This window comes from Ranitomeya variabilis, chromosome 6 (assembly GCF_051348905.1).
Source record: "Ranitomeya variabilis isolate aRanVar5 chromosome 6, aRanVar5.hap1, whole genome shotgun sequence".
In the NCBI taxonomy this organism is placed as follows: domain Eukaryota; kingdom Metazoa; phylum Chordata; class Amphibia; order Anura; family Dendrobatidae; genus Ranitomeya; species Ranitomeya variabilis.
Genome location: NC_135237.1, coordinates 220902283 through 220930248, shown reverse-complemented (window position 1 = coordinate 220930248; position 27966 = coordinate 220902283). Strand labels below are relative to the sequence as shown.

The 27966-nt window shown below is 41.1% G+C and overlaps 1 protein-coding gene across 7 annotated transcripts in view; it reads right to left on the bottom strand.

The window, feature by feature from the left end:
• Positions 1–27966, bottom strand: part of ATPSCKMT (ATP synthase c subunit lysine N-methyltransferase) — a 764992-nt gene that overhangs the window by 366799 nt on the left and 370227 nt on the right. For all 7 annotated transcript variants that reach the window (XM_077269465.1, XM_077269466.1, XM_077269461.1 and 4 more), the window contains exon 3: positions 17120–17257. In XM_077269465.1, coding sequence (XP_077125580.1) covers positions 17120–17257 — 138 coding nt within the window. The remainder of the gene's footprint in view (positions 1–17119; positions 17258–27966) is intronic.

Below are 27966 nucleotides of genomic sequence, written 5' to 3'. Positions count from 1 at the left end.
GGCGGCAAATGAGGTAAGGGCCATACCAAGAAGCACCTTAGTACATAAGCCAAGACCAAATACCCAAAGGTTTTCAAATATAACTGAACAAATTAAGCAATTGCCAATCATAACACAGTTCCATGCGGGCTATAAGCGATTTCAGGGCATTATTCGTAAACACTGGGAAATCCTACAGAGGGATAGATTGATAGGAGAATATTTGCCATCTCATCCCAAGTTTGTTTATAGAAAAGCCCAAACATTGAATAACCTTTTAGCCCCTACAGCTAAATTAGCCTCTGATAGGCATGAACCGGTTCCGAGACATTTTTCCTGTTCAAATATGGGATTCACGCCATGTGGGGGGTGCTTCTGTTGTGCGAATACATTTTTTAAGAAAATTCATCAAGTGACATTCAAGGACTCTAGTAATAATAAACAATTTAGGATTAGGGATAAAATCTCATGCTTCTCAACAGGAATAATTTACTTGATCCAATGTCCATGTAAAAAACTATAAGTCGGCCGAATCAAGATGAGATTGATGGTACGGATAAAGGAACACCTAAAGAATATCCAAAAAGGGTTCTTGGGTCACCCCCTATCACATCATTTTAAGGAGAGACACAATAGGAATATTAAGGACGTATATTTTTGTGGAATTCAAAAGGTCCAACAAAACCCAAGGGGAGGCAATTTCCTGAAACAAATGTCCAAAATTGAATCAGAATGGATATTTATGTTGGACTGCTTAACCCCCAAAGGTCTTAATCATGAACTTGAACTACATGCCTTCTGATCATTGTTAGTGATTTTTTAGTTTATGAATTTTAATACACACATTTTTTATATATCTGAGAGCATCAGGTGATTTTTGTTATCTGCACGATACTTAAAGGAATGCTTTTGTGCCTATAGTTTTATAATATCTGAAAAATAATTTAAGGATATTTTCTGTGTAGCAGTTTTTTATTAATATTATCATTACCATATATAGTTTTTAGGGTTTATAGCTCCTAGTTGCATCACATTTGTGATTTTTAGCATTTATTTATTAATAAAATTTGTCTTTTTGTATACCTACACACATACTTGTATGGTATTTTAACAGGCAGTATACATATATACATTATTTGATTCTTGTAAGGAGTGTTGCAACATTTTCCTGTATGAGGTGTGGTGTATTTTAATGATCCTGGCACCAATAGAGAGCCCGGCACACTGTAGCAGTATAATCTTCTGCACTTACAGTAAATACAGGCATATATAGTTAAATGCAGTTAGGGCTGGATGTAGAGGTTTGTAGGCGATTACACAATTGCAGCCAGGGCACGTATATAAAGGAAGATCTAATGTAGGGCTTTAACCCTGATGAAGAAGGGCGCATCCCTTCGAAACGCGTTGGTTACCCTTTTTGTTCCCGATGCTGCTCCGTAGCTCTGTGACATCACACGCAAGCAGGTGCTAGCGGCCATTTTTTCAGCTGTATCCAGGGACGCCACCGGCCGGGGCTCCTATGGTGCGGCGCAGCTGCTTGTGTTCTCCACTACCATACCTCCGCTCCCCAAGGTACAAGCTGCATAGCAGGATGCAGCGGTTGGTAGTCCCATCATCTAGTCGCAGACACACCATCACTAGGGTAAGTGCCGGATAATTTATGTTCATGCGGCCATAGGATTCCTTCAGAGAGGGTGCTGTGTCAGCTATGTAAGGGTTTCTGTTGTTGCACTTTGTAGCCAAATCATACCCCTACTTGTTTGTGTATGTATCTGGCATTTTGTGGTAATACTTTTATCTGCCGATCACCATATGTTTGGCATTTCTGGCCATACCCCCTAAGCGCGGCATCAGATTTTCAGGCTATCACCTCTGTCTTCCTGTCCACTTGCTCTATCTTTTGGTAATTGGCTTCAATTTTCTGGTTGACAGCACTTATACTTGCTTCGAATAGTCGAGCCTGTCTTTCGAAGCCTAGTTCCATATTATCGCTAATTGCTTTGGCTAGTTCTCTTACATAGCTTTCAGAACCATTTTTTCCTGAGGTATAATAGTACTAGAAGATTTATATCTTGTCCCAGATGCAATACTAGACTCTACTTCTTTATCACGCGCTTCTTCAACAACTCTAAGGAACTAGTTGTCAAAACATTAATTATTTGATACATTTAGATGTATCAATATCTCATCTTTAGAGTTTACCCATTATTCCGATGCTCACAAAACTTCATCACGAATAGACCTAATATTGATGGATATTTTCTCTATTTCCAAATTCAAAAAAGTTATAATTAATCCCAAGTCATTCTCTGACCACTCCTATGTTCTGGGAACACTTCCCTATATCCATCGACCCAATCTAGTTTATTATGGAAATGCAACTCAGTTCTCATTTAATCTCCAAATATCAAAAATGAAATTGAAACGGAAATAAAAAAATTACTTTGATTCTGTAGTATGTTCCTTAATGTAACCTTTCACAATATTGAAAGTGCATAAAGCGGTTTTAAGAGGGACTCTAATTAAAATATTTTCTTTATACAAGAAAAAGAAGATGGAAGGACTTGATAAACTGCAGACTAAATTTAAAATTAGGGAAAAATCCTTAACAAATCAAAACTTCCTTTCTACAACTATGCATACTGAAATACTAAAAATTAGGGAAGACATTAAAAAACTGTTGTTTACAGAATATGATACATACAGTGCCTTGCGAAAGTCTTTGGCCCTCTGGAACTTTTCAACCTTTTCCCAAATATCATGCTTCAAACATAAAGATACCAAATGTAAATTTTTGGTGAAGAATCAACAACAAGTGGAACACAATTGTGAAATTTAATGAAATTGATTGGTTATTTAAAATGTTTGTGGAAATTCAAAAACTGAAAAGTGGGGCGTGCAATATTATTCGGCTCCTTTAACTTAATACTTTGTTGCGCCATCTTTTGCTGCGATTACAGCTGCAAGTCGCTAGGGGTATGTATCTATCAGTTTTGTACATCGAGAGACTGAAATTCTTGCCTATTCTTCCTTGGCAAATAGCTCGAGCTCAGTGAGGTTTGATGGAGATAGTTTGTGAACAGTAGTTTTCAGCTCTTTCCACAGATTCTCGATTGGATTGAGGTCTGGACTTTGATTGGCCATTCTAACACCTGGATAAGTTCATTTGTGAACCATTCCATTGTAGATTTTGTTTTATGTTTAGGATCATTGTCTTGTTGGAAGACAAATCTCCGTCCCAGTCTCAGATCTTTTGCAGACTCCAACAGGTTTTCTTTAAGAATGGTCCTGTATTTTGCTCTATCCAGCTTCCTATCAATTTTATCCATCCTCCCTGTCCTTGCTGAAGAAAAGCAGGCCCAAATCATGATGCTGCTACCACCATGTTTGACAGTGGGGATCGTGTTTTCAGGGTGATGAGCTGTGTTGCCTTTACGCCAAACATATCGTTTGGCATTTTTCCAAAATTTTCGATTTTGTTTTCATCTGACCAGAGCACCTTCTTCCACATGTTTGGTGTGTCTCCCAGGTGGCTTGTTGCAAACTTTAAATGACAATTTTCATGGATATCTTTGAGAAATAGCTTTCTTCTTGCCACTCTTCCATAAAGGCCAGATTTGTGCAGTGTACGACTGATTGTTGTCCTATGGACAGACTGTCCCACCTCAGCTGTAGATCTCTACAGTTCAACCAGAGTGATCACGGGCCTCTTGGCTACATCTCTGATCAGTCTTCTCCTTGTTTGAGATGAAAGTTTAGAAGGACGGCCGGTTCTTGGTAGATTTGCAGTGGTATGATACTCCTTCCATTTCAATATGATCGATTGCACAGTGCTCCTTGGGATGTTTAAAGTTTTGGAAATCATTTTGTATCCAAATGCAGCTTTAAACTTCTCCACAACAGTATCACGGACCTGCCTGTTTTGTTCCTTGGTCTTCATGATGCTCTCTGTGCTTCAAACAGATCACTGAGACTATCACAGAGAATGAGAGACTTTTTGCTATACCCTATCCAACAAACCAACTAGACTCATGGCCCAGAGATTCAAACATAGAATTGAAAACAGGATAAACAAAATCAATGCATCAGACGGCAAAATACAAATCTATCCAATAGAAATAGTGAACTCCTTTGCTGAATTTTACAACAAACTGTACAACTTAAAAGAAGGGTCAAACACCCTTTCAACTAAAAAATATAGCTACAATTCTCTTTCTAAGATAAACCTCACACATATATACCGCAGAAACGCCTAGTACAGTTAAACACCCCTATAACAAAATCAGAAATATCCAAAACTATTGGCAAAATCAAACTAAGGAAGTCACCAGGACCAGATGGTTTTATTAACTAGTACTATAAAAACTAATCACCATGCCTAGTACCTTATCTGTTAAAAATATTCAAAAAAGCTTCAGCCACTCATAGGCAGTTTTCCCCACTAAATGCTTCAAGGTAACATTATCCTTATTCTAAAACCTAAAAAGAGATCCTGAACATCTAAACAACTACACTCATTAATACGGATATCAAAATGTATTCAAAGATCCTTGCTAATAGACTGAAAAACACTCTACCTTTAATTATAAATAACGACCAGCTAGGATTTGTTGGAGGTCGTCAAACATCAGATGGCACAAGAAGAACGTTAAATATATATAAATATAATGAATGCCTCAAAACTTCCCTGTATGTTAGTAATGCTAGATACTGGAAAGGCGTTTGATAGAGTTAGCTGGGCTTTTTTAAAATCATCTCTATCGAAATTTGGATTTAACAATCAATTTATTCAAACAAATTTGGCATTATATTCCAACCCCTCAGAAAGAATTTACACCAATAACCATCTTTCAAAGAATATACCTATAACTAATGGAACGAGACAAGGTTGTCCCCTCTCCCCACTACACTTTGTTATAGTTATGGAACTGCTAGCAGAAATGATCAGATCAAATACAAATATAGGAGGAATTCATACACCGAAGCGTAACTTAAAAATTAGTCTGTTCACAGATGATATATTATTATCCCTAACAGAGCCATCAAGTTGAATTAGAGAAGTACAATATACAGGTGCTTCTCGCAAAATTAGAATATCATCAAAAAATTAATTTATTTCAGTTCTTCAATACAAAAAGTGAAACTCATATTATTTAGTAAATACAAACAGAATGATCTATTTCAAGTGTTTATTCCTGCTAATGTTGATGATTATGACTTACAGCTAATGAAAACCCAAAATTCATTATCACAGTAAATTAGAATCCTTAATACACCAGTTTAAAAAATGATTTTACAATTCGAAATGTTGGCCTACTGAAATGTATGTTCAGCACTCAGTACCTTTTGCATCAATTACTGCATCAATGCGATGTGACATGGAGGCGATCAGCCTGTGGCACTGCTTAGGTGTTTTGGAAGCCCAGGATGGTTTGATAGCAGCCTTCAGCTCGTCTGCATTGTTGGGTCTGTGGTCTCTCACCTTCCTCTTGATAATACCCCATAAATTCTCTGTGGGGTTAAGGTCAGACGAGTTTGCTGGCCAATCAAGCACAGTGATAGTGTTGTTTTTAAACCAGGTATTGGTACTTTTGGCAGTGTGGACTGGTGCCAAATCCTGCTGGAGAATTAAATTTCCATCTCCAAAAAGCTTGTCAGCAGAGCAAAGCATGAAATGCTCTAAAATGTCCTGGTAGAAGGCTGCACTGATATTGGTCTTGATTAAACACAGTGGACCTACACCAGCAGATGACATGGCTCCCCAAACCATCACTGATTGTGGAAACTTCACATTAGACTTCAAGCAGCTTGGATTGTGTGCCTCTTCACTCTTCCTCCAGACTCTGAGACCTTGATTTCCAAATGAAAATGCAAAATTTACTTTCATCTGAAAACATCACCACTGAGCAACGGTCCAGGTAAGTTGTTTATGGCGTTATTGGTCATGAGTGGCTTGACACAACGAATGTGTCACTTGTAGCCACTGTCCTGGATACATCTGTGTGTAGTGGCTCTTGAAGCAATACCTTCAACAGCAGTCCACTCCTTGTGAATCTCCCCCAAATTTTTGAATGGCCTTTTCTTAACAATCCTTTCAAGGATGCGGTTATCCGGATGCTTGTGCACCTTTTTCTACCACACTTTTTCCTTCCACTCAACTATAAATTAATATGCTTGGATACAGTACTCTGTGAACAACCAGCTTCTTTAGCAATAACCTTTTGTGGCTTACCCTCCTTGTGGAGTGTGTCAATGACTGCCTTCTGGACATCTGTCAAGTCAGCAGTCTTCCCCTTGATTGTGGAGCATACTGAAACAGACTAAGGGACCTTTTTAAACACTTAGGAAGCCTTTTCAGGTGTTTTTTGTTAATTATTCTAATTTACTGAGACAATGAATTTTGGGTTTTCACTGGCTGTAATCCATAATCATCAACATTAACAGAAATAAACATTTGAAATAGATCACTCTGTTTGCAATGACTCTATATGAGTTTCACTCTTTGTATTTAAGAACTGAAATAAACCAACTTTTTGATGATATTCTAATGTGAGAAACATCTATATATTACATATGTATTCTAATGTTTCATACTTCAAAATACATTTGGAAAAATAAAAAATTCTTGATTTTAATATAGACACTAAAATGAAGAATAACATAAAAAGCTTTTCTGAAATTGAATGGGAGGAGAAATCAATCTCATATCTAGGGATTCTGCTTTCAAGGAATATCAAAACGACTTTAGAGATGAACATGGAAAAAATTACTAATGCTATAATGAAAGACTTGAACTGTATGTCTACTATTGATCTTACACTGACAGGGAGAATAGTCGCATTTAAAACGATAAAAGTCTTCCTAAGATTTTATATATCTTTATCTTTAGGGCTATTCCACTAATAATTCCAACTAAATACAGTCTTAAATTACAAACTGTGCAAAATAATTTCATTTGGAAACAAAAACTCCCAAGAATCTCCAAACCTATTTTAATGAGAAACAAATTAAGGGGTTGATTGGCACTTCCAAATTTGGAAAGCTGCTACTCTGTAAAACGCTGCGGAATATGTTAGCGCTATATAAAGATAAAAATAAAGATTACTATGCGAATCTCATTAAACAAAGCCAAAAATGGTTAAGAGATTATTGACATACAGCTTGGGTAGAACTAGATACAACAGCTAATGAATATCATCCTCTCTGTGATTTAATATGGAAACATCTTACCAACCCTTTATTCCCGGATTCACCTCACCCTATCTTAAGAGCCACAATCTCAGCCTGGAAAAAAAATAGCAAAATCTTCAAAGAGGATTTCTAAATATGAATACATTAAAAATGTATCATTGTCAGTTATCCAAATCTGAGATCCCTGATTACTGGTCCCAATTAGGAATAAAAAGGGTGATGCGGACAGTTTACTTCCTTTTTCAATGATTAATAAACATTTTAAATTATCCCAAATAGATGTCTTACACCTTCTCATTATTAGAGAAAAAAAATCAGGAATTATTAACCCCTTCCCGACCTGTGACGCCACGTAGGCGTCACGAAAGTCGGTGCCAATCCGACCTGTGACACCTATGTGGCGTCATGGAGGGATCGCGTCTCTGCAGATCGGGTGAAAGGGTTAACTCCAATTTCACACGATCAGCAGGGACAGGGGGAGTGGTACTTCAGCCCAGGGGGGGTGGCTTCACCCCCCATGGCAACGATCGCTCTGATTGGCTGTTGAAAGTGAAACAGCCAATCAGAGCGATTTGTAATATTTCACCTATGAAAACTGGTGAAATATTACAATCCAGCCATGGCTGATGCTGCAATATCATTGGCCATGGCTGTAAACCCTGATCTGCCCCCCCCACCACCACCACCGATCGCCTCCCCAGTCCTCCATCCTGTGCTCCGCTCCCCTCCGTCCTCCTGTCCGCTCCCCCATGCTCCGATCCCAGCCCCCTGTGCTCCGATCCCCCCCTCATACTTATTGAGCCTCCCGGTGTCCGTCCATCTGCTCCATGGGCGCCGCCGTCTTCCAAAATGGCGGGCACATGTGCAGTGTGCCCGCCGAATCTGCCGGCTGGCAGATTCGTTCCAGGTACATTTTGATCACTGTGATAAAACCTATCACAGTGATCAAAATAAAAAAAAATAGTAAATGAACCCCACCTCTTTATCACCCCCATAGGAAGGGACAATAATAAAATAAAGAAAATATATTTACTTTTATTTTTCCACTAGGGTTAGGGTTAGAACTAGGGTTAGGGTTAGGGCTAGGGTTAGGGTTAGAGTTAGAATTAGGGTTAGGGTAGAATTAGGCTATGTGCACACGGTGCGGATTTGGCTGCGGATCCGCAGAGGATTGGCCGCTGCGGATTCATAGCAGTTTTCCATCAAGTTTACAGTACCATGTAAACCTATGGAAAACCAAATCCGCTGTGCCCATGGTGCGGAAAATACAGCGCGGAAACGCTGCATTGTATTTTCCGCAGCATGTCAATTCTTTGTGCGGATTCCGCAGCATTTTACACCTGTTCCTCAACAGGAATCCGCAGCTGAAATCCACACAAAAAACACTGGATATCCGCGGTAAATCCGCAGGTAAAACGCAGTGCATTTTACCTGCGGATTTTTCAAAAATGGTGCGGAAAAATCTCACATGAATCCGCAACGTGGGCACATAGACTTAGAAGCAAAAAGAGGGGAGAAGCCAGCACTGCTGAAGGTCAAAACGCAATATCTAAAGTGCCCCATTATGAGATTGCCGTGAAGTGGCGGGGTAGCTCAAAGAATTGATCAATTATTTGCTAAATATCTCATATTTGAAATACAGTCAGAATTTATTATGTGCATGTGCACTTTGGATATTGCGTTTTGACCTTCAGCAGTGCTGGCTTCTCTTCTTTTTGCTTCTGTATTGGTATGTGGCTGACCACCACTGTTGCCGCGCACGCTGGGCCATATGCGCCATTCTGTCTGGGTTCACTATGATTGATAGGCTGCTGTGCACACTCACACAGCAGCCCTGCCCTGCCTCAGGCTCTAGTTAATTAGGCAGCTGTGCCTCAGCCAGTTTCATCCTTTAACTTTGGTGTTGGTTTGGCAGTGTGGGGGCCAGATCTGATATGTCCGCACAGGACCTGATCGGCCTCTATCCGCGCTCGCCTTCCTGGCACTAAGGGAGTGTTTCTGTCAATGCTCCAGGTACAGTTTGTCATGTAATGTTATTTAATGTGGTCTGTCCATTTTTTTTTTTTTTTTCTCACTCTCAATACATAGGAGGCCATAATGGCACAATGTAATAAAAAACGTAGAGTTAGGACTGCCCCATTATGAGATTGCCGTGAAGTGGCGGGGTAGCTCAGAGAATTGATCAATTATTTGCTAAATATCTCATATTTGAAATACAGTCAGAATTTATTATGTGCATGTGCACTTTGGATATTGCGTTTTGACCTTCAGCAGTGCTGGCTTCTCTTCTTTTTGCTCACATAGACTTAGGGTTAGGGTTGGAATTAGAGTTAGGGTTGGAATTAGGGCTAGGGTTGGAAATAGGGTTAAGATTAGGCTTGTGGTTAGGGTTAGGGTTGTGGTTAGGGTTGTGATTAGGGTTATGGCTGGAGTTGGGATTAGGGTTAGGGGTGTGTTGGGGTTAGTGTTGGAGTTAGAATTGAGGAGTTTCCACTGTTTAGGCACATCAGGGGTCTCCAAACGCAACATGGCGCCACCATTGATTCCAGCGAATCTTGCGTTCAAAAAGTCAAATGGTGCTCCCTCCCTTCCAAGCCCTGACGTGCGCCCAAACAGTGGTTTACCCCCACATATGGGGTACCAGCATACTCAGGACAATCTGGGCAACAACTAATGGGGTCCAATTTCTCCTGTTACCCTTGTGAAAATAAAAAATTGCTTGCTAAAACATAATTTTTGAGGAAAGAAAAATGATTTTTTATTTTCACGGCTCTGCGTTATAAACTTCTGTGAAGCACTTAGGGGTTTAAAGTGGTCACCGCACATCTAGATTAGTTCCATGGGAGATCTAGTTTCCAAAATGGGGTCACATGTGGGGGAGCTCAAATGTTTAGGCACACGGGGCTCTCCAAACGCGACATGGTGTCCGCTAACGATTGGAACTAATTTTTCATTCAAAAAGTCAAATGGCGCTCCTTCCCTTCCGAGCCCTGCCGTGTGCCCAAACAGTGGTTTACCCCCACATTTCAGGCATCAGTGTACTCAGGAGAAATTGCCCAATAAATTTTAGGATCCATTTTATCCTGTTGCCCATGTGGAAATGAATAAATTGAGGAAAAAAGACATTTTGTGGAAAAAAAAGTACTTTTTCATTTTTACGGATCAATTTGTGAAGCACCTGGGGGTTCAAAGTGCTCACTATGCATCTAGATAAGTTCCTTGGGGGGTCTAGTTTCTAAAATGGGGTCACTTGTGTGGGATCTCCAATGTTTAGGCATACAGGGGCTCTCAAAACGCGGCATGGTGTCCGCTAAAGATTGGAGCCAATTTTTCATTGAAAAAGTCAAATGGCACTCCTTCCCTTCCGAGCCCTGTCGTGTGCCCAAACAGTGGTCCCCCCCCCCATATGGGGTATCGGCGTCCAGTTTCTCTTTTTACCTTTAGGAAAATAAAAAAAAGTTGCTAAAAGATCTTTTTCGTGACTAAAAAGTTAAATGTTCATTTTTTCCTTCCATGTTGCTTCTGCTGCTGTGAAGCGCCTGAAGGGTTAATAAACTCTTTAAATGTGGTTTTGAGCACCTTGAGAGGTGGAGTTTTTAGAATGGTGTCACTTTTGGGTATTTTCAGCCATATAGACCCCTCAAACTGACTTGAAATGTGAGGTGGTCCCTAAAATAAATTGTTTTGTAAATTTTGTTGTAAAAATGAGAAATCGCTGGTCAAATATTAACCCTTATAACTTCCTAGCAAAAAAAATTTTGTTTCCAAAATTGTGCTGATGTAAAGTAGACATGTGGGTAATGTTATTTATTAACTATTTTGTGTCACATAACTCTCTCGCTTAACAGAATAAAAATAAAAAATTTCAAAATTGCGAAATTTTCAATATTTTCGCCAAATTTCCATTTTTTCATAAATAAACGCAAAAATTATCAACCTAAATTTACCACTATCATGAAGCCCAATATGTCATGAAAAAACAATCTCAGAACCGCTAGGATCCGTTGAAGCGTTCCTGAGTTATTACCTCAAAAAGGGACGCTGGTCAGAATTGCAAAAAACGGCCAGGTCATTAAAGTCAAAATAGGCTGGGTCATGAAGGGGTTAATAAACAGACATCCTTTTCCAGAGTTTATTGGTCAATTCTTAGGCAACACAAACAATAAACTCATTTGGAAAACCAGCACTATTTATGATCATTTTAATAATGACATTCTCTTTGAAAAAAATCTTTAAATGTTGAGATGGGAAAATTTTAAGGAAGCAATTTATTACAGCTCAATGGCAGGAAAGTATGAAACTAAGATACTCATCCAATATATGTATGAGCCTCCATGAATCTTACTACAAGTCTCTTACCAAATGGTATTTCTCCCCTAAGATCGGCAAAAACCATTCCGAAGCCCTCATCTCAATGTTGGAGAAATTGTGGACAAGATAGTGACATTTTGCACATTTTTTGAAAATATTCTAAATTAAGAACATTTTGGAAAGAGGCATTCTCTTTTATTAATCAGCTACTGTAGCGATACATAACTATAACTCCCCAAATGACCCTTCTTTCATTGGATATGGAGAATATTAACCCAACTTTGTTAATCCATGTATTTCTGGTGCTTAAGAACTCAATCACAGCTTTCTGGAAGAAACGAAATGTCCCTACAGTGTCGGATATTATTAACAAGATTTTGCTTCAAAAAACTTATGAATATTCCTATGCCTTAGCAAATAATACTCTTGAAAAGTTTTTTTTTTTTAAATGTGAATTATGGGAGAATTCCCATTCATAGTCTGATTCATTATAATTCTATTCTATATGAAATGGAACCATTAACAAATATTAAGTTACAGTGTAATAAATGTAATAAAGTGTATTATGCATTTTATTGTAACATCTAAAGAAAAGCTACGCATTTAAGTTCTCCCTTCCCTTAATTATCGTTTCCCAATAATACTATCCCAATTACTCCTTATTTAAAGAATTATTTACAGCTATCTTTTCTTCCTCCCTTTTCCCTTCTTATTATATTTCTGTTAATATTTAAAAATGTAATAAAAAGTATTGAAACACATAAAACCACCCCTACTTGTTTGGGCCTCACCATTCATCTAGCTGGAATCGGGCCTACAAAAATATACAGAACGTCCTGTCACCTGCTTGTACCAGAGGAAGGTGTTTCATTTCGGAGCATAGCAGGCACAGATTGATCACAGCCTCTCTCTCCCTGTATCACCTACACCACCACCAGGAACACAGCCATGTCCCCAATTTTATGCTCATCTTATTGTTTTCAACTCAAAAAAAGTGTAGAATATTAAACCTACTGTATACAAAGAGTGGTCAGATTATTATTACACTCCCTTTTTCAGAGGCAGACAAAATAATTAAAAAACCCCCCACAAAAACAGTGTTAGATATCTCCTCCTCCTCCTACGCCTCTTCCACATACACTGCCACTTCCACTTCCTCCACAACCACCTCCTCCTCATCCTGGTTCAGAATTATAATTTTTTCTTTTTTTATTTCTATGTTATTTTAACCCCTTAGTGACAGAGCCAATTTGGTACTTAATGACCGAGCCAAATTTTACAATTCTGACCACTGTCACTTTATGAGGTTATAATTCTGGAACGCATTAACAGATCCTGCAGATTCGGAGATTGTTTTTTCATGACATATTGTACTTCATGTTAGTGGTAACATTTCTTCGATATTACTTGCGATTATTTATAAAAAAAAAAACAACGGAAATATGGCGAAAAATTTTAAAATTTTGCAATTTTCAAACTTTGTATTTTTATGGCCTTAAATCAGAGAGATATGTCACAAAAAATAGTTAATAAATAACATTTCCCACATGTCTACTTTACATCAGCACAATTTTGGAAACAATTTTTTTTTTTTGTTAGAGAGTTATAAGAGTTAAAAGTTGACTAGCAATTTCTCATTTTTACAACACCATTTTTTTTTAGGGACCACATCACATTTGAAGTAATTTTGAGGGGTCTATATGATAGAAGATAACCAAGTATGACACCATTCTAAAAACTGCACCCCTCAAGGTGCTCAAAACCACATTCAAGAAGTTTATTAACCCTTTACGTGCTTCACAGGAACTGAAACAATGTGGAAGGAAAAAATGAACATTTAACTTTTTTTTGCAAACATTTTACTTCAGAACCATTTTTTTTTATTTTCACAAGTGTAAAAACGGAAATTTAACCATAAATTTTGTTGTGCAATTTCTCCTGAATACGCCGATAACCTATATGTGGGGGTAAACCACTGTTTGGGCGCACCGCAGAGCTTGGAAGAGAAGGAGCGCCGTTTGACTTTTTCAATGCAGAATTGGCTGGAATTGAGATCGGATGCCATGTCACATTTAGAGAGTTCCTGATGTGCCTAAACAGTGGAAAAGCTCCACAAGTGACACCATTTTGGAAACTAGACCCCTTAAGGAACTTATCTAGATGTGTGGTGAGCACTTTGAGCCCCCAAGTGCTTCACAGAAGTTTATAACGTAGAGCCGTGAAAATAAAAAATAGCATTTGTTTACACAAAAATGACTTTTTCGCCCACAAATTCTTATTTTCACAAGGGTAACAGGAGAAATTAGACCACAAAAGTTGTTGTGCAATTTCTCCTGAGTACGTCGATACCCCATATGTGGGGGTAAACCACTGTTTGGGCGCACCGCAGAGCTTGGAAGCGATAAAGTGCCGTTTTACTTTTTCAATGTAGAACTGGCTGGAATTGAGATCGGACGCGATGTCGCGTTTGGAGAGCCCCTGATGTGCCTAAACAGTAGAAACCCCCCACAAGTGACACCATTTTGGAAACTAGACCCCTTAAGGAACTTATCTAGATGTGTGGTGAGCACTTTAAACCCCCCGGGTGCTTCACGGAAGTTTATAAAGTAGAGCCGTGAAAATAAAAAATCCTTTTTTTTTCCTCAAAAATGATTTTTTTAGCCTGCAATTTTTTATTTTCTCAAGGGTAACAGGAGACACCGGACCCCAAAGTCTGTTGACCAGATTGTCCTGAGTATGCTGATACCCCATATGTGGGGGGGGGCACTGTTTGGGCACCCATCGGGGCTCGGAAGGGAAGGAGCGCCGCTTGGAATGCAGACTTTGATGGGATGGTCTGCGGGCATCATGTTGCATTTGCAGAGCTCCTGATGTACCTAAACAGTAGAAATCCCCCACAAGTGACCCCATTTTGGAAACTAGACCCCAAAAGATTTTTTAGCCCCCAAGTTTTTATTTTCACAAAGGTAACAGGAGAAATTGGACCCCAAAAGTTGTCCAATTTATCCCGAGGACGCTGATGCCCCATATGTGGGGGTAAACCACTGTTTAGGCGCACGGCAGAGCTCAGAAGGGAGAGAGCACCATTTGACTTTTTGAGCGCAAAATTGGCAGTCGTGTTTGGAGACCCCCTGATGTACCTAAACAGTGGAAACCCCCCCCATTCTAACTCTAACCCTAACCCCAACACACCCCTAACCCTAATCCCAACCCGATCCATAATCCTAATCACAACCCTAACGATAATCACAACCCTAACCCCAAAACACCCCTAATCCTAATCTCAACCCTAACCTCAAACCTAACCCTAATCCCAATACACCTCTAACACTAATCCCAACCCTAACCCTAATCCCAAACGTAACCCTAATGCCAACCCTAATCCAAACCCTAACCCTAATCCCAACCCTAGCCCTAACTTTAGCCCCAACCCTAACCCTAACTTTAGACCCAACCCTAACCCTAAATTTAGCCCCAACCCTAACCCTAAATTTAGCCCCAACCCTAACCCTAAATTTAGCCCCAACCCTAACCCTAAATTTAGCCCCAACCCTAACCCTAAATTTAGCCCCAATCCGAACCCTAAATTTAGCCCCAACCCTAACCCTAAATTTAGCCCCAACCCTAACCCTAAATTTAGCCCCAACCCTAAATTTAGCCCCAACTCCTGTAGTTGCCGGCCGGCAAATCATGGCGGGCGCACTGCGCATGCGCCCGCCATTTTCTTACAGGATGAAGAAGCCGGCGGGCAGGAGGGGACGCAGGAGGACCCAGGGACACCGGTAAGTATAACAGGGTCCCCGAATCCCCCTATTTCTCTGTCCTCTGATGTGCGATCACATCAGATGACAGAGAATGACACACTGCTTTTTTTTGCGGTTGCCGGTAAACAGTTAATTACCAGTGATCGCAAAACAGGGGTCGGTAAAAACTGACCTCGATCATGTTCTTTGGGTCTCGGCTACCCTCAGCAGCCGAGACCCCAAAGATCTTCCAGGTGCCGGCCGGCGGACGCACTGCACCCGCCATTTTTTGGCCGGAACAAGATGGCGGCGCCCATCGGGAGCCACGAGGAGCACCGGGGGAGACAGGTGAGTATCGGGGGGCGATCGGGGACCACATTTCTCTGTCCTCTGATGTGCGATCACCTCGGAGGACAGAGAAATTAAATGGCAAATTGCGTTTTGTTTTTTTTTGCGACCACCAGTAAACGGTTAATTACCGGCGATCGCAACCCGGGGGTCAGTAAAAAAACCCCGAATCATGTTCTCTGGGGTCTCGACTACCCCCGGTAACCGAGACCCCAGAGAAAATCCAACTCTGGGGGGCGCTATTCACTTTTTCCACAGCGCCGTTAATTAACGGCGCTGTGGTTTAAGTACCCTTAACTGCCGCCTTTAAAAGGCGTATCGGCGGTCGTTAAGGGGTTAAGTAATTTCTTATCCAAATTTATTTGCAGGGAGAACTGTCCTGCTCTTACCCTCATTTACCTTCCTTTCTCAGCCCCCTAGCCCTTACTATGACCATTTTACAGCGATTTTAACGCACAGTAGTTTGAGTTCACATTGACTTGTATTCAGGTTTGGGGTCAAGTTCATATACCGAACCAAACTTTTAACTCTAGTTCAGCCAAACCCGAACTTCCACAGGTCCACTCATCCTTAATTACAACCAGTTACTATAATCATTATGTTGTCTCACTCCCAAAGAAACCTAATTGTAATGTGCCAGTCTATGGCCCTAATTCATAAAACTGTTGTTAAAATTGTGGTATAAAACTGAAATGTGTGTCCCAAATAAAAAAGTTCATTCTCCCACAATGATTGAGTGCTGAATGATTCTGCTTAAATTAAAAATTCTGCAGTTCCCCCTTGGTCTCAAGTCAATCACATTGACTTAGATAGCAATAATTATGTACAAATCATAGATCGTGCTGTCTCTAGCGCGAAACGGCCGTCGTCTCTCCCTGCACACTCCTTTCACTGCCTTGTTCCCCTGAGCCGTGAAGATGTCTTTTCTACATGTTTAAATAAAGAACTTCTGACTTCAGGATCGGTGAGTGCTGCCGTGTTTGTTCTATGATTTGTACATGATTTAACTCTCTATATCACGCGAGCACCTCCGTGTAGCCACTGGGCAACCAACTATTGAAAGTATATATTTGACGTCTTGTTGGACATTGTGGCTGTGCTGCTCTGCTTTTTGTCTGGTTCATAGCAATAATTACACACTATTTTTTTCTATGTTTTGTGTCATAGACTTGAATAGAATGGCTGGGCAAATGCGCAGCCTGTCACTCAATCCAATTCTTCCCAGCCAGAATTCTGTAGCTAAAGGAGAATCAGATAAGATTTGTGGGGGTCTCGTTGGTGGGCCCTACACAAATCCACCACTGATCATTGATTCAGCGGTCTTTTTAGAACTTTAAAGGGGTTTTCCAGCCTAAGAGTTTTCTCACACTGAAAAAAATATTGGGAACAGATTTATATAGTCTCAAACACATGTTCCCTAGATGCTCACAGATGCACAGTTTACACTATATTTCAGCTAATGGAAAGGGTAGGATCTATTAATTGTGGATTTCACTTGTAAGAGAAATTTAGATACTGACAATTAGAAGAGATAAAAAAATAATTACCTTCCATAAATCAGATATGTGAAATTTGGTATTTTGATGTACACCTTCTTTCCATGCGTTATATCTTGAATACCACACAAGCCAAGGATTTAACTCATAGCCCACAGCTTGGAAACCTTTTTTTGCAGCAGCTATTACCTTAAGAAATAGAATTTCAGACTTTAAGTTATGATAAAAGGAAAACAAATAAACATTTATCTATTTACCCTGTAAAAAAAGTATGACTATAACTCATGTTCATGCAGTGACCATTTCAGATTTGAATTTCTAATGCAAATCTGCCTAAAAATCACTTCACTGAAAATATACTGTGTATACTTGTGTATAAGCCGAGATTTTCAACACATTTTGTATGCTGAAAAAGCCCCCCTCGGCTTATACTCCAGTGAGAGTCACACAAGATGGAGGGGGAGCGGGGGAGCAGCGGGTTACAGGAGGTAGGAGCCGGTTGCAGCAGCTAACTCCTGTGCCCGCTGCTAAAGAGAAATGAATATTCACTACGCTCATAGTGAATATTCATTGCTCTTTAATAACGGGCATAGTAGTAACAGCTGCCGCCTTCCTGTAGCGGCCAGGCGATCATGTGTGCCCGCTACTTAAAGGAATGAATGTTCACTGCTCTCCTTGGGTATGAAGAGCAGTGAATATTCATTTCCCTCAATAGCAGGCACATGTGATGTTTACTGTGCCGGCTATTAAAGAGCAATGAATATTCATTAGTTTCCACACACACAGTCCCGGCATGGAAAGCAGTGAGAATTCCGGCAGCTGTCCTCTGCTTTTAAGCAGCGCATGAAGTCACTGCCATGTGCTGCTTACAAGCATAAATCAGCTGCTGACATTGGAACAAGACGCTCTGAGGGAGTGCAGGGAAGGGTAAATAGGAAGCTTTACTTTTTGAATGCTTTTCTGATGGGGGCAATGAATACAAAGATAGCGATGAGGGGGCCATGCATAGCAGGATAGGGATGAGGAGGCCATGCATAGCAGGATAGGAATGAGGGGGCCATGCATAGCAGGATAGGGATGAGGGGGCCATGCATAGCAGGATAGGAATGAGGGGGCCAGGCATACCAGGATAGGGATGAGGGGGCCAGGCATACCAGAATAAGGATGAGGGGGCTACCTATAGCAGGCTTATACTCGAATCGGCTTATACTCTAGTATATAGGGTAAGTAGTAATCAGATTTCTCACTTCACTGTCAAATATTGTTAGGGTAAGATAACATTAACCCCTTAATCCCATATGACGTACTATCCCGTCAAGGTGACCTGGGACTTAATTCCCAGTGATGGGATAGTACGTCATATGCGATCGGCCGCGCTCACGGGGGAAGCGCGGCCGGGTGTCAGCTGACTATCGCAGCTGACATCCGGCACTATGTGCCAGGAGCGGTCACGGACCGCCCCCAGCACATTAACCCCCAGCACACTGCGATCAAACATGTTCCCTGCGTGCTTCCCTGAGACGATCGGTACAAGGCGATGTGCACACCTTGTACCGAGCCGAGCGTCTCCTCCCTGCAGGCCCCGAATCCAAAATGGCCGCGGGGCTACTTCCGGGTCCTGCAGGGAGGTGGCTTACCAAGCGCCTGCTCAGAGCAGCCACTGGTAAGCCAGGAGCCCTGCAGATCAGCGATCTGTCACTATACAGTGATTTCCCCCCTGGGACAAAGTAAAAAAAAATTTTTTTAAATGTGTAAAAAAAAAAAATCCTAAATAAAGAAAAAAAAAATATATATTGTTCCTATAAATACATTTCTTTATCTAAATAAAAAAAAACCAAAACAATAAAAGTACACACATTTAGAATCGCCGTGTCCGTAACGACCCGACCTATGAAACTGTCCCACTAGTTAACCCCTTCAGTGAACACCGTAAAAAAAAAAAAAAAAAAAAAAAAAACGAGGCAAAAAACGCTTTATTATCATACCACCGAACAAAAAGTGGAATAACACGCAATCAAAAAGATGGATATAAATAACCATGGTACCGCTGAAAACGTCATCTTGTCCCGCAAAAAAACGAGCCCCCATACAGCATCATCAGCAAAAAAATAAAAAGTTATAGTTCTCAGAATAAAGCGATGCAAAAATAATTATTTTTTCTATAAAATAGTTTTTATCGTATAAAAGCGCCAAAACATAAAAAAATGATGTAAATGTGGTATCGCTGCAATCGTACTGACCCGAACAATAAAACTGCTTTATCAATTTTACCAAATGTGGAACGGTATAAACGCACCCTACAAAAGAAATTAATGAATAGCTGTTTTTGGTTATTCTGCCTCACAAAAATCGAAATAAAAAGCGATAAAAAGTCACGTGCCCGAAAATGTTACCAATAAAAACGTCAACTCGTCCCGCAAAAAACAAAACCTCACATGACTCTGTGGACCAAAATATGGAAAAATTATAGGTCTCAAAATGTGGTAATGCAAAAAATATTTTTTGCAATAAAAAGCGTCTTTTAGTGTATGACAGCTGCCAATCATAAAAATCCGCTAAAAAACCTGCTATAAAAGTATATCAAACCCCCTTTCATCACCCCCTTAGTTAGGAAAACAAAAAAATTAAAAAAATGTATTTATTTCCATTTTCCCATTAGGGTTAAGGCTAGGGTTAGGGTTGGGGCTAGGGTTAGGATTAGGGTTAGGGCTAGGGTTGGGGCTAGGGTTAGGGCTGGGGCTAAAGTTAGGGCTAGGGATGGGGCTAGAGTTAGGGTTGGGGCTAGGGTTAGGGCTAGGATTAGGGCTAGGGTTGGGGCTAGGGTTAGGGCTGGGGCTAAAGTTAGGGTTAAGGATAGGGCTAGTTAGGGTTGGGGCTAAAGTTAGGGTTAAGGATAGGGCTACAGTTAGGGTTGAGGCTAAAGTTAGGGTTAGGGTTGGGGCTAAAGTTAGGGTTTGGATTACATTTAAGGTTGGGATTAGGGTTAGGGGTGTGTCAGGGTTAGGGGTATGGTTAGGGTTATGGTTAGGATTAGGGTTAGAGGTGTGTTTGGGATAGGGTTTCAGTTAGAATTGGGGGTTTAGGCACATCAGGGCTCTCCAAACGCGACATGGCATCCGATCTCAATTCCAGCCAATTCTGCATTGAAAAAGTAAAACAGTGCTCCTTCTCTTCCGAGCTCTCCCGTACGCCCAAACAGGGGTTTACCCCAACATATGGGGTATCAGCATACCCAGGACAAATTGGACTATTGTGGTCCAATTTCTCTTTTTACCCTTGGGAAAATAAAAATTTGGGGGGCTAAAAAAAAACATTTTTGTGGGAAAAAAAATAATTTTTATTTTCACGACTCTGCGTTATAAACTGTAGTGAAACACTTGGGGGTTTAAAGTTCTCACAACACATCTAGATAAGTTCCTTGGGGGGTCTAGTTTCCAAAATAGTGTCACTTGTGGGGGTTTCTACTGTTTAGGTGCATCAGGGGCTCTGCAAATGCAACGTGACGCCAGCAGACCAATCCATCTAAGTCTGCATTCCGAATGGCGCTCCTTCCCTTCCGAGCTCTGCCATGCGCCCAAACGGTGGTTCCCTCCCATATATGGGGTATCAGCGTACTCAGGACAAATTGGACAACAACTTTTGGGGTCCAATTTCTCCTGTTACCCTTGGAAAAACACAAAACTGGGGGCTAAAAAATAATTTGTGAAAAAAAAAGAATTTTTATTTTCACAGGCTCTGCGTTATAAACTGTAGTGAAACACTTGGGGGTTCAAAGCTGTCAAAACACATCTAGATAAGTTCCTTAGGGGGTCTAATTTCCAAAATTGTGTCACTTGTGGGGGGTTTCAATGTTTAGGCACATCAGGGGCTCTCCAAACGTAACATGGTGTCCCATCTCAATTCCAGTCAATTTTGCATTGAAAAGTCAAATGACGCTCCTTCCCTTCCGAGCTCTGCCATGCGCCCAAACAGTGGTTTACCCCCACATATGGAGTATCGGCGTACTCAGGACAAATGGCACAACAACATTTGGGGTCCAATTTCTTCTCTTACCCTTTGGAAAATAAAAAAATTGGGGGCGAAAAGATCATATTTGTGAAAAAATATGATTTTTTATTTTGACAGCTCTGCATTATAAACTTCTGTGAAGCACTTGGTGGGTCAAAGTGCTCACCACACATCTAGATAAGTTCCTTAGGGGTCTACATCCCAAAATGGTGTCACTTGTGGGGGGTTTCAATGTTTAGGCACATCAGTGGCTCTCCAAACGCAACATGGCGTCCCATCTCAATTCCTGTCAATTTTGCATTGAAAAGTCAAGCGGAGCTCCTTCCTTTCCGAGCTCTCCCATGCGCCCAAACAGTGGTTTACCCCGACATATGGGGTATCAGCGTACTCAGGACAAATTGTACAACAACTTTTGGGGTCCAATTTCTTCTCTTACCCTTGGGAAGATAAAAAATTGGGGGTGAAAAGATCATATTTGTGAAAAAATATGATTTTTTATTTTGACGGCTCTGCATTATAAACTTCTGTGAAGCACTTGGTGTGTCAAAGTGCTCACCACACATCTAGATAAGTTCCTTAGGGGGTCTACTTTCAAAAATGGTGACACTTGTGGGGATTTCAATGTTTAGGCACATCAGGGGCTCTCCAAACGCAACATGGCGTCCCATCTCTATTCCAGTCAATTTTGCATTGAAAAACCAGTGGTTGCATCCAGTCAAATCAGTGGTTTACCCCCACATTTGGGGTATCAGCGTACTCAGAACAAATTGTACAACAACTTTTGGGGTCCATTTTCTCCTGTTACCCTTGGTAAAATAAAACAAATAGGAGCTGAAATAAATTTTTTGTGAAAAAAAGTTAAATGTTCATTTTTTTTTTATACATTCCAAAAATTCCTGTAAAACACCTGTAGGGTTAATAAACTTCTTGAATGTGGTTTTGAGCACCTTGAGGGGTGCAGTTTTTAGAATGGTGTCACACTTGGGTATTTTCTATCTAATAGACCCCTCAAAATGACTTCAAATGTGATGTGGTCCCTAAAAAATATTGGTGTTGTAAAAATGAGAAATTGATGGTCAACTTTTAACCCTCAGGCCATGTTCACACTTTGCGGTTTTTACCGCGGATCCGCGGCGATTTTGATGCTGCGGGTCCGCAGCAGTTTCCATTGCGTTTACATTAACATGTAAACCCTATGGAAACCGCAAACCACAGTGCACATGCTGCGGGAAAAACCGCGCAGAGACGCCGCGGTTTACAACCCACAGCATGTCACTTCTTTGTGCAGAATCGCAGCGATTCTGCACCCATAGAAATGCATTGTTCCGCTTACTTCCCGCATGGGGCTGTGCCCACGATGTGGGAAGTAAGCGGATAACTAGATAAATAGAGGAGACTCTCCTCCAGGCCCTGGGAAGCATAAATAGTGTAAAAAAAAAAGAATTAAAATAAAAAATAATGCTATACTCACCTCTCAGCGCTGCACGCCGCCGTCCGGTCTCCAGTTTGCTGTGCGAGCAGGACCTGCGGTGACGTCACGGTCACATGACCGTGATGATGCCGCAGTCACATGACCGTGACGTCATGAAGGTCCTTCTCGGCACAGCATCTTTGGAACCGGATCGCCGCGTGCAGCGCCGAGGAGATCCGGACATCAGAGGGTGAGTATAGCCAATTTTTATTATTTTTAACATTACTATTGATGCTGCATAATGCTGCATATGCAGCATCAATAGTATAGGAGTAATCCCGCAGCGGAAATCGCAAAACAAACCGCGATAAATCTGCAGGGATAACCGCAGCGGTTTTGCCCTGCAGATTTATCAATTCCGCTGCGGGAGAACCCGCAGAGCACACCGCAGAGTGTGCACATAGTCTTATAACTCCGTAACAAAAAAAATGTTGGCTCCAAAATTGTGCTGATGTAAAGTAGACATGTGGGAAATGTTACTTTGTGTGACATATCTCTGTGATTTAAGGGCATAAAAATTCAAACTTGGAAAATTAAACAAAAAACCTTGTACCCTCTCAAATACTGGATAAAACTATATTTTTATTGTTCACTTTAAAATTGAACACACAATCACCATACAGACAACCGTGCTTGACTGATATCATACAATTTTTGATCTTCATATAAAATGGGCAGATATCTATAAATGATATCTTTGATTTTAGTAAATTGTGGGCTATATTGAAAGCATATATATGTTTTTTTTTTCCCTGTCTGAATTATTATTTATTTATTATGTAACTAGCTCTTTACGATCTCTTCCACTTACAATTCTTTTTGCCCGATTAATTGGTTCTGGTTCACCAGAATTAAGCGAAATTGTAGCGAGGAGGGGGACTTAGAAGGCGAATTAAATCAGATAGCAAATAAATTAAAATATCGCAAATACCCACAATGGACAATTAATCGGGCAAAAAGAATTGTAAGTGGAAGAGATCGTAAAGAGCTAGTTACATCTCAAAAAAATAATAATTCAGACAGTGAAAAAAAAACATATATATGCTTTCAATATAGCCCACAATTTGCTAAAATCAAAGATATCATTTATAGATATCTGCCCATTTTATATGAAGATCAAAAATTGTATGATATATTGAATTCTGGGATAAATGTGGTATCTAGAAGAGCCCCCACAATTGGTAGTAAGATAGCCCCAAATATGTTCCGCTCTGATGGGATTAAATCTACAAAAACCTGGTTGAGTTGCTCAGGGTTCTTTAGATGTGGCACGACCCACTGCAGTACATGTAAAGTTGCAGCTGTCGCTAAAACTTTTCAAAATGTGGATGAAACAATTGAATTTGATATCAAGCAATATATTAATTGCAATTCATCCAATGTAGTATATACAATTAAATGTACAGAGTGCAACTTATCCTATGTGGGCTGCACAACCAGAAAATTAAAAACACGCATTAGAGAACACCTGTATGATATAGGGAATGTGCGCAATGAAAATAGAAATATATCGGCAGCATCAAAACATTTTGTTATGCACCATGCACGTAGTACCACATATTTCCAGGTCCAAGGAATAGAACGGGTGAATGCATCTCCTCGTGGCGGCGATATCAGACGCCGTCTTCTCACACGAGAAGCATATTGGATTTTCCAATTAAATACCCATGTCCCAATGGGATTAAATAAAAGAATTGAAACTGTTACATTACTGCTGATTGTGAGATGAATATTTTTAAGCTGTCTTATATGTTTATATATTGGTTTTAAAATAGGACCTTGTGAATTGTCATGTGACTTAGACAAACGATCTGGTTGGAGGAATAGCCTCTTATAGAGGAGCACAACCAGACCGAAATATGGCTTTGATAAAGATCATTCTGATGGAAACGCGTTGCCGTTATAGCTCTGTCATCCTGGGCACTTATTGGTGGGAGTGTATACACCATGGACATTTGGATTTTATACTTGGATTCAATAAAAGAATTGTTTTAAGGAGCTGGAACTCAATTTTTTTTTCTTCCATGAACATTACGCCTGCCTGCAGCGGAGTTCCGTGCACCTGCGGTGATTACTGGTGAGCTGGCTACCTCCCCCTTTTTTTTCTCTTTATGTATATTGCTGGATTGCCGAGCTCCCAGATTTGCTCCCTAAATATTGACTGTGTACAATTGTACTTCTTTATTGCCGATTAAGTGGCCTAAGGATACAGAGCATTTTTTTATTTATCTCACATATCAGTATGGCTATGGACCTGTCTAGAGATAGATTGCGCAAAGCTGCACAGGTGTTTTCCACCCAACAAGATGTCAATGTGGGTATATTAACCCTTAATGAGAACTTAAATAAAATGCAAGCACTTATGGTGCAAGAAACAAAAGTATGGTGGGATCAGACCACACTAAATAACTATGTGGCTAAAGACATGATCCCAAGAGGTCTGCAGGTCAAAAAATTGCCCACAACTGTATATTCAGCGGATTTTGAGGAGGAATGGAACTCTGCTCTGAGCAATTGCTCAAAAGATCTGATGAAACTTATTGTCATGTTCGGATTACAATATAGTGCTTTGTTCCAAAGCACTATAACTAGATGGGTATTTCCTGAAGGAACTACAGATAGTGCTTTGGAATGGTGCTCAGGTTGCCCCTGCAAGAGTTTTACACTTGGATGCCCTCAGGACTGCTTTGGTGGGCGGGGCACCTCAGGGGCCAATTTGGTGGGCGGGGCACCTCAGGTGCCAATTTGGTGGGCGGGGAACCTCAGGTGCCAATTTGGTGGGCGGGGAACCTCAGGTGCCACTTTAGTGGGAGGGGAACCTCAGGTGCGAATTTAGTGGGCGGGGCCCCTGGGGGTCCGATTTGGTGGGCGGGGCCCCTGGGGATCCGATTTAATGGGAGGGGGCCATGGGGGTCCGATTTGGTGGGCGGGGCCTCTCGGGGTCCGATTTGGGGGGGCGGGGACCCTGGGGGTCCGATTTGGTGGGCGGGGCCCCTCGGGGTTCGATTTGGTGGGCGGGGGCCCTGGGGATCCGATTTGGTGGGCGGGGCCCGATTTGGTGGGCGGGGCCCCTCGGGGTCCGATTTGCTGGACGGGGCCCCTCGGGGTCCGATTTAGGGGGCGGGGCCACTCAGGGTCCGATTTGGGGTGCGGGGTCACTCGCAGCACTTGCTTTTCACACACGGGATTGGGGGTGCACTTACTTTTCACACAGGGGACGGGAGGGTGTCATAGTCACTTTATTCTGATGTTTGACTTTGATAAATGATCATGTCCTAAAATGGACACCGTACATTTGCATAGCTGCCATCTTTGGAAGGTCGAGTTGGGGGTAATGGAAATTTCGCCATTATTTCCTATGGGAAATTTTTTTTTTTTAAATGCAATTTTTAAAAAAACTACAAATTGGATCGACACGAAAAATACTTAACACACCTCTCGTGGATGCTGGCTTCGAAATGACGCCTCACTGGAGTCTGTGCGTGCAGCGGTTTGGGCCGCATTAATTGCAGAAAATAGCCTAATAATAATAAGAAGTTAACCACGTTCGGATTACAAAATAGGGCTTTGTTCCAAAGCACTATAATAAGAAGTTAACCACGTTCGGATTACTATGTAGTGCCAAAGCACTATAACTAGATGGGCATTTCCTGAAGGAAATACATGGTGCTTGAACAGCGCTGCCAGCTACCAATGAACCTCAGGAGCATGTCTGGCATGCAGGGCCCTGCCCCAGGGTAGCCATTTTATCATGCAGGAATCCTTGGTTGCCAATTTGGTGCACACAGCTTCCCGGTAGCCACTTTGGCCACATCCCCCTATATACAAACACCACTCATATATACAGACATCCCCTTATATTCAGACATCCCCCTGATATACAAACATCCACCTTATATACAAACATCCCCCTTATATACAGACATCCCCCTTATATACAGACATCCATCTTATATAGAGACACCCCCCTTATATAGGGACAGCCCCCTTATACACAGACATACCCCTTATATACAGACATCTCCCTTATATACAGACATCTCCCTTATATACAGACATCCTCCTATATAGACACCCCCCTTATATACAGACACCCCCTTATATACAGACATCCCCCTTATATACAGACATCCCCCTTATATAGACACCCCCTTATATAGGGACAGCCCCCTTATACAGAGACATCCCCCTGTATACAGACATCCCCCTTATATACAGACATCCCTCTATATACAGACATCACTCTTATATAAAGACATCCCCTATGTACAGACATCCCCCGTATATACAGACATCCCCTTATATAGAGACACCCCCCTTATATAGGGACAGCCCCCTTATACACAAACATCCCCCTGTATACAGACATCCCCCTTATATACAGACATCCTTCTATATACAGACATCCTTCTATATACAGACATCCTTCTATATACAGACATCCTTCTATATACAGACATCACTCTTATATACAGACATCCTCTATGTACAGACATCCCCCTTATACACAGACATCCCCCTTATATAGAGACACCCCCTTATATAGGGACATCCCCCTCATATACAGACATCCCCCTTATTTACAGACATCCCCTATATACAGACATCCCCCTTATATACAGACATCCCCCTTATATAGAGACACCCCCTTATATAGGGACATCCCCCTCATATACAGACATCCCCCTTATTTACAGACATCCCCTATATACAGAAATCCCCCTCATATACAGACATCCCCTTCATATACAGACATCCCCCATATTTAGACATCCCCCTACATACAGACATCCCCTTTATATACAGACATCCCTCTTATATACAGACATCCCCCTTATATACAGACATCTCTCTATATACAGACATCCCTCTTATATACAGACATCCCTCTTATATACAGACATCCCCCTTATATACAGACATCCAACTATATACAGACATCCCCCTATATACAGACATCCCCCTTATATACAGACACCCCCCTTATATACAGACTTACCCCTATATAGACATCCCACTTAAATAAAGACATCCCCTTATATACAGACATCCCCCTTATATACAGACATCCCCCTATATACAGACATCCCCCTTATATACAGACATCCCCTTATATACAAACATCCCCCTTATATACAGACATCCCCCTTATATAGAGACACCCCCCTTATATACAGATATCCCCTTATATACAAACATCCCCCTTATATACAGACATCCCCCTTATATACAGACATTCCCCTATATACAGACACCCCCCTTATATAGAGACACCGCCCCTACATAGGGACAGCCCCCTTATAAACAGACATCACCCTGTATACAGACATCCCCCTTATATACAGACATCCCTCTATACACAGACATCACTCTTATATAAAGACATCCCCCATGTACAGACATCCCCCTTATACACAGA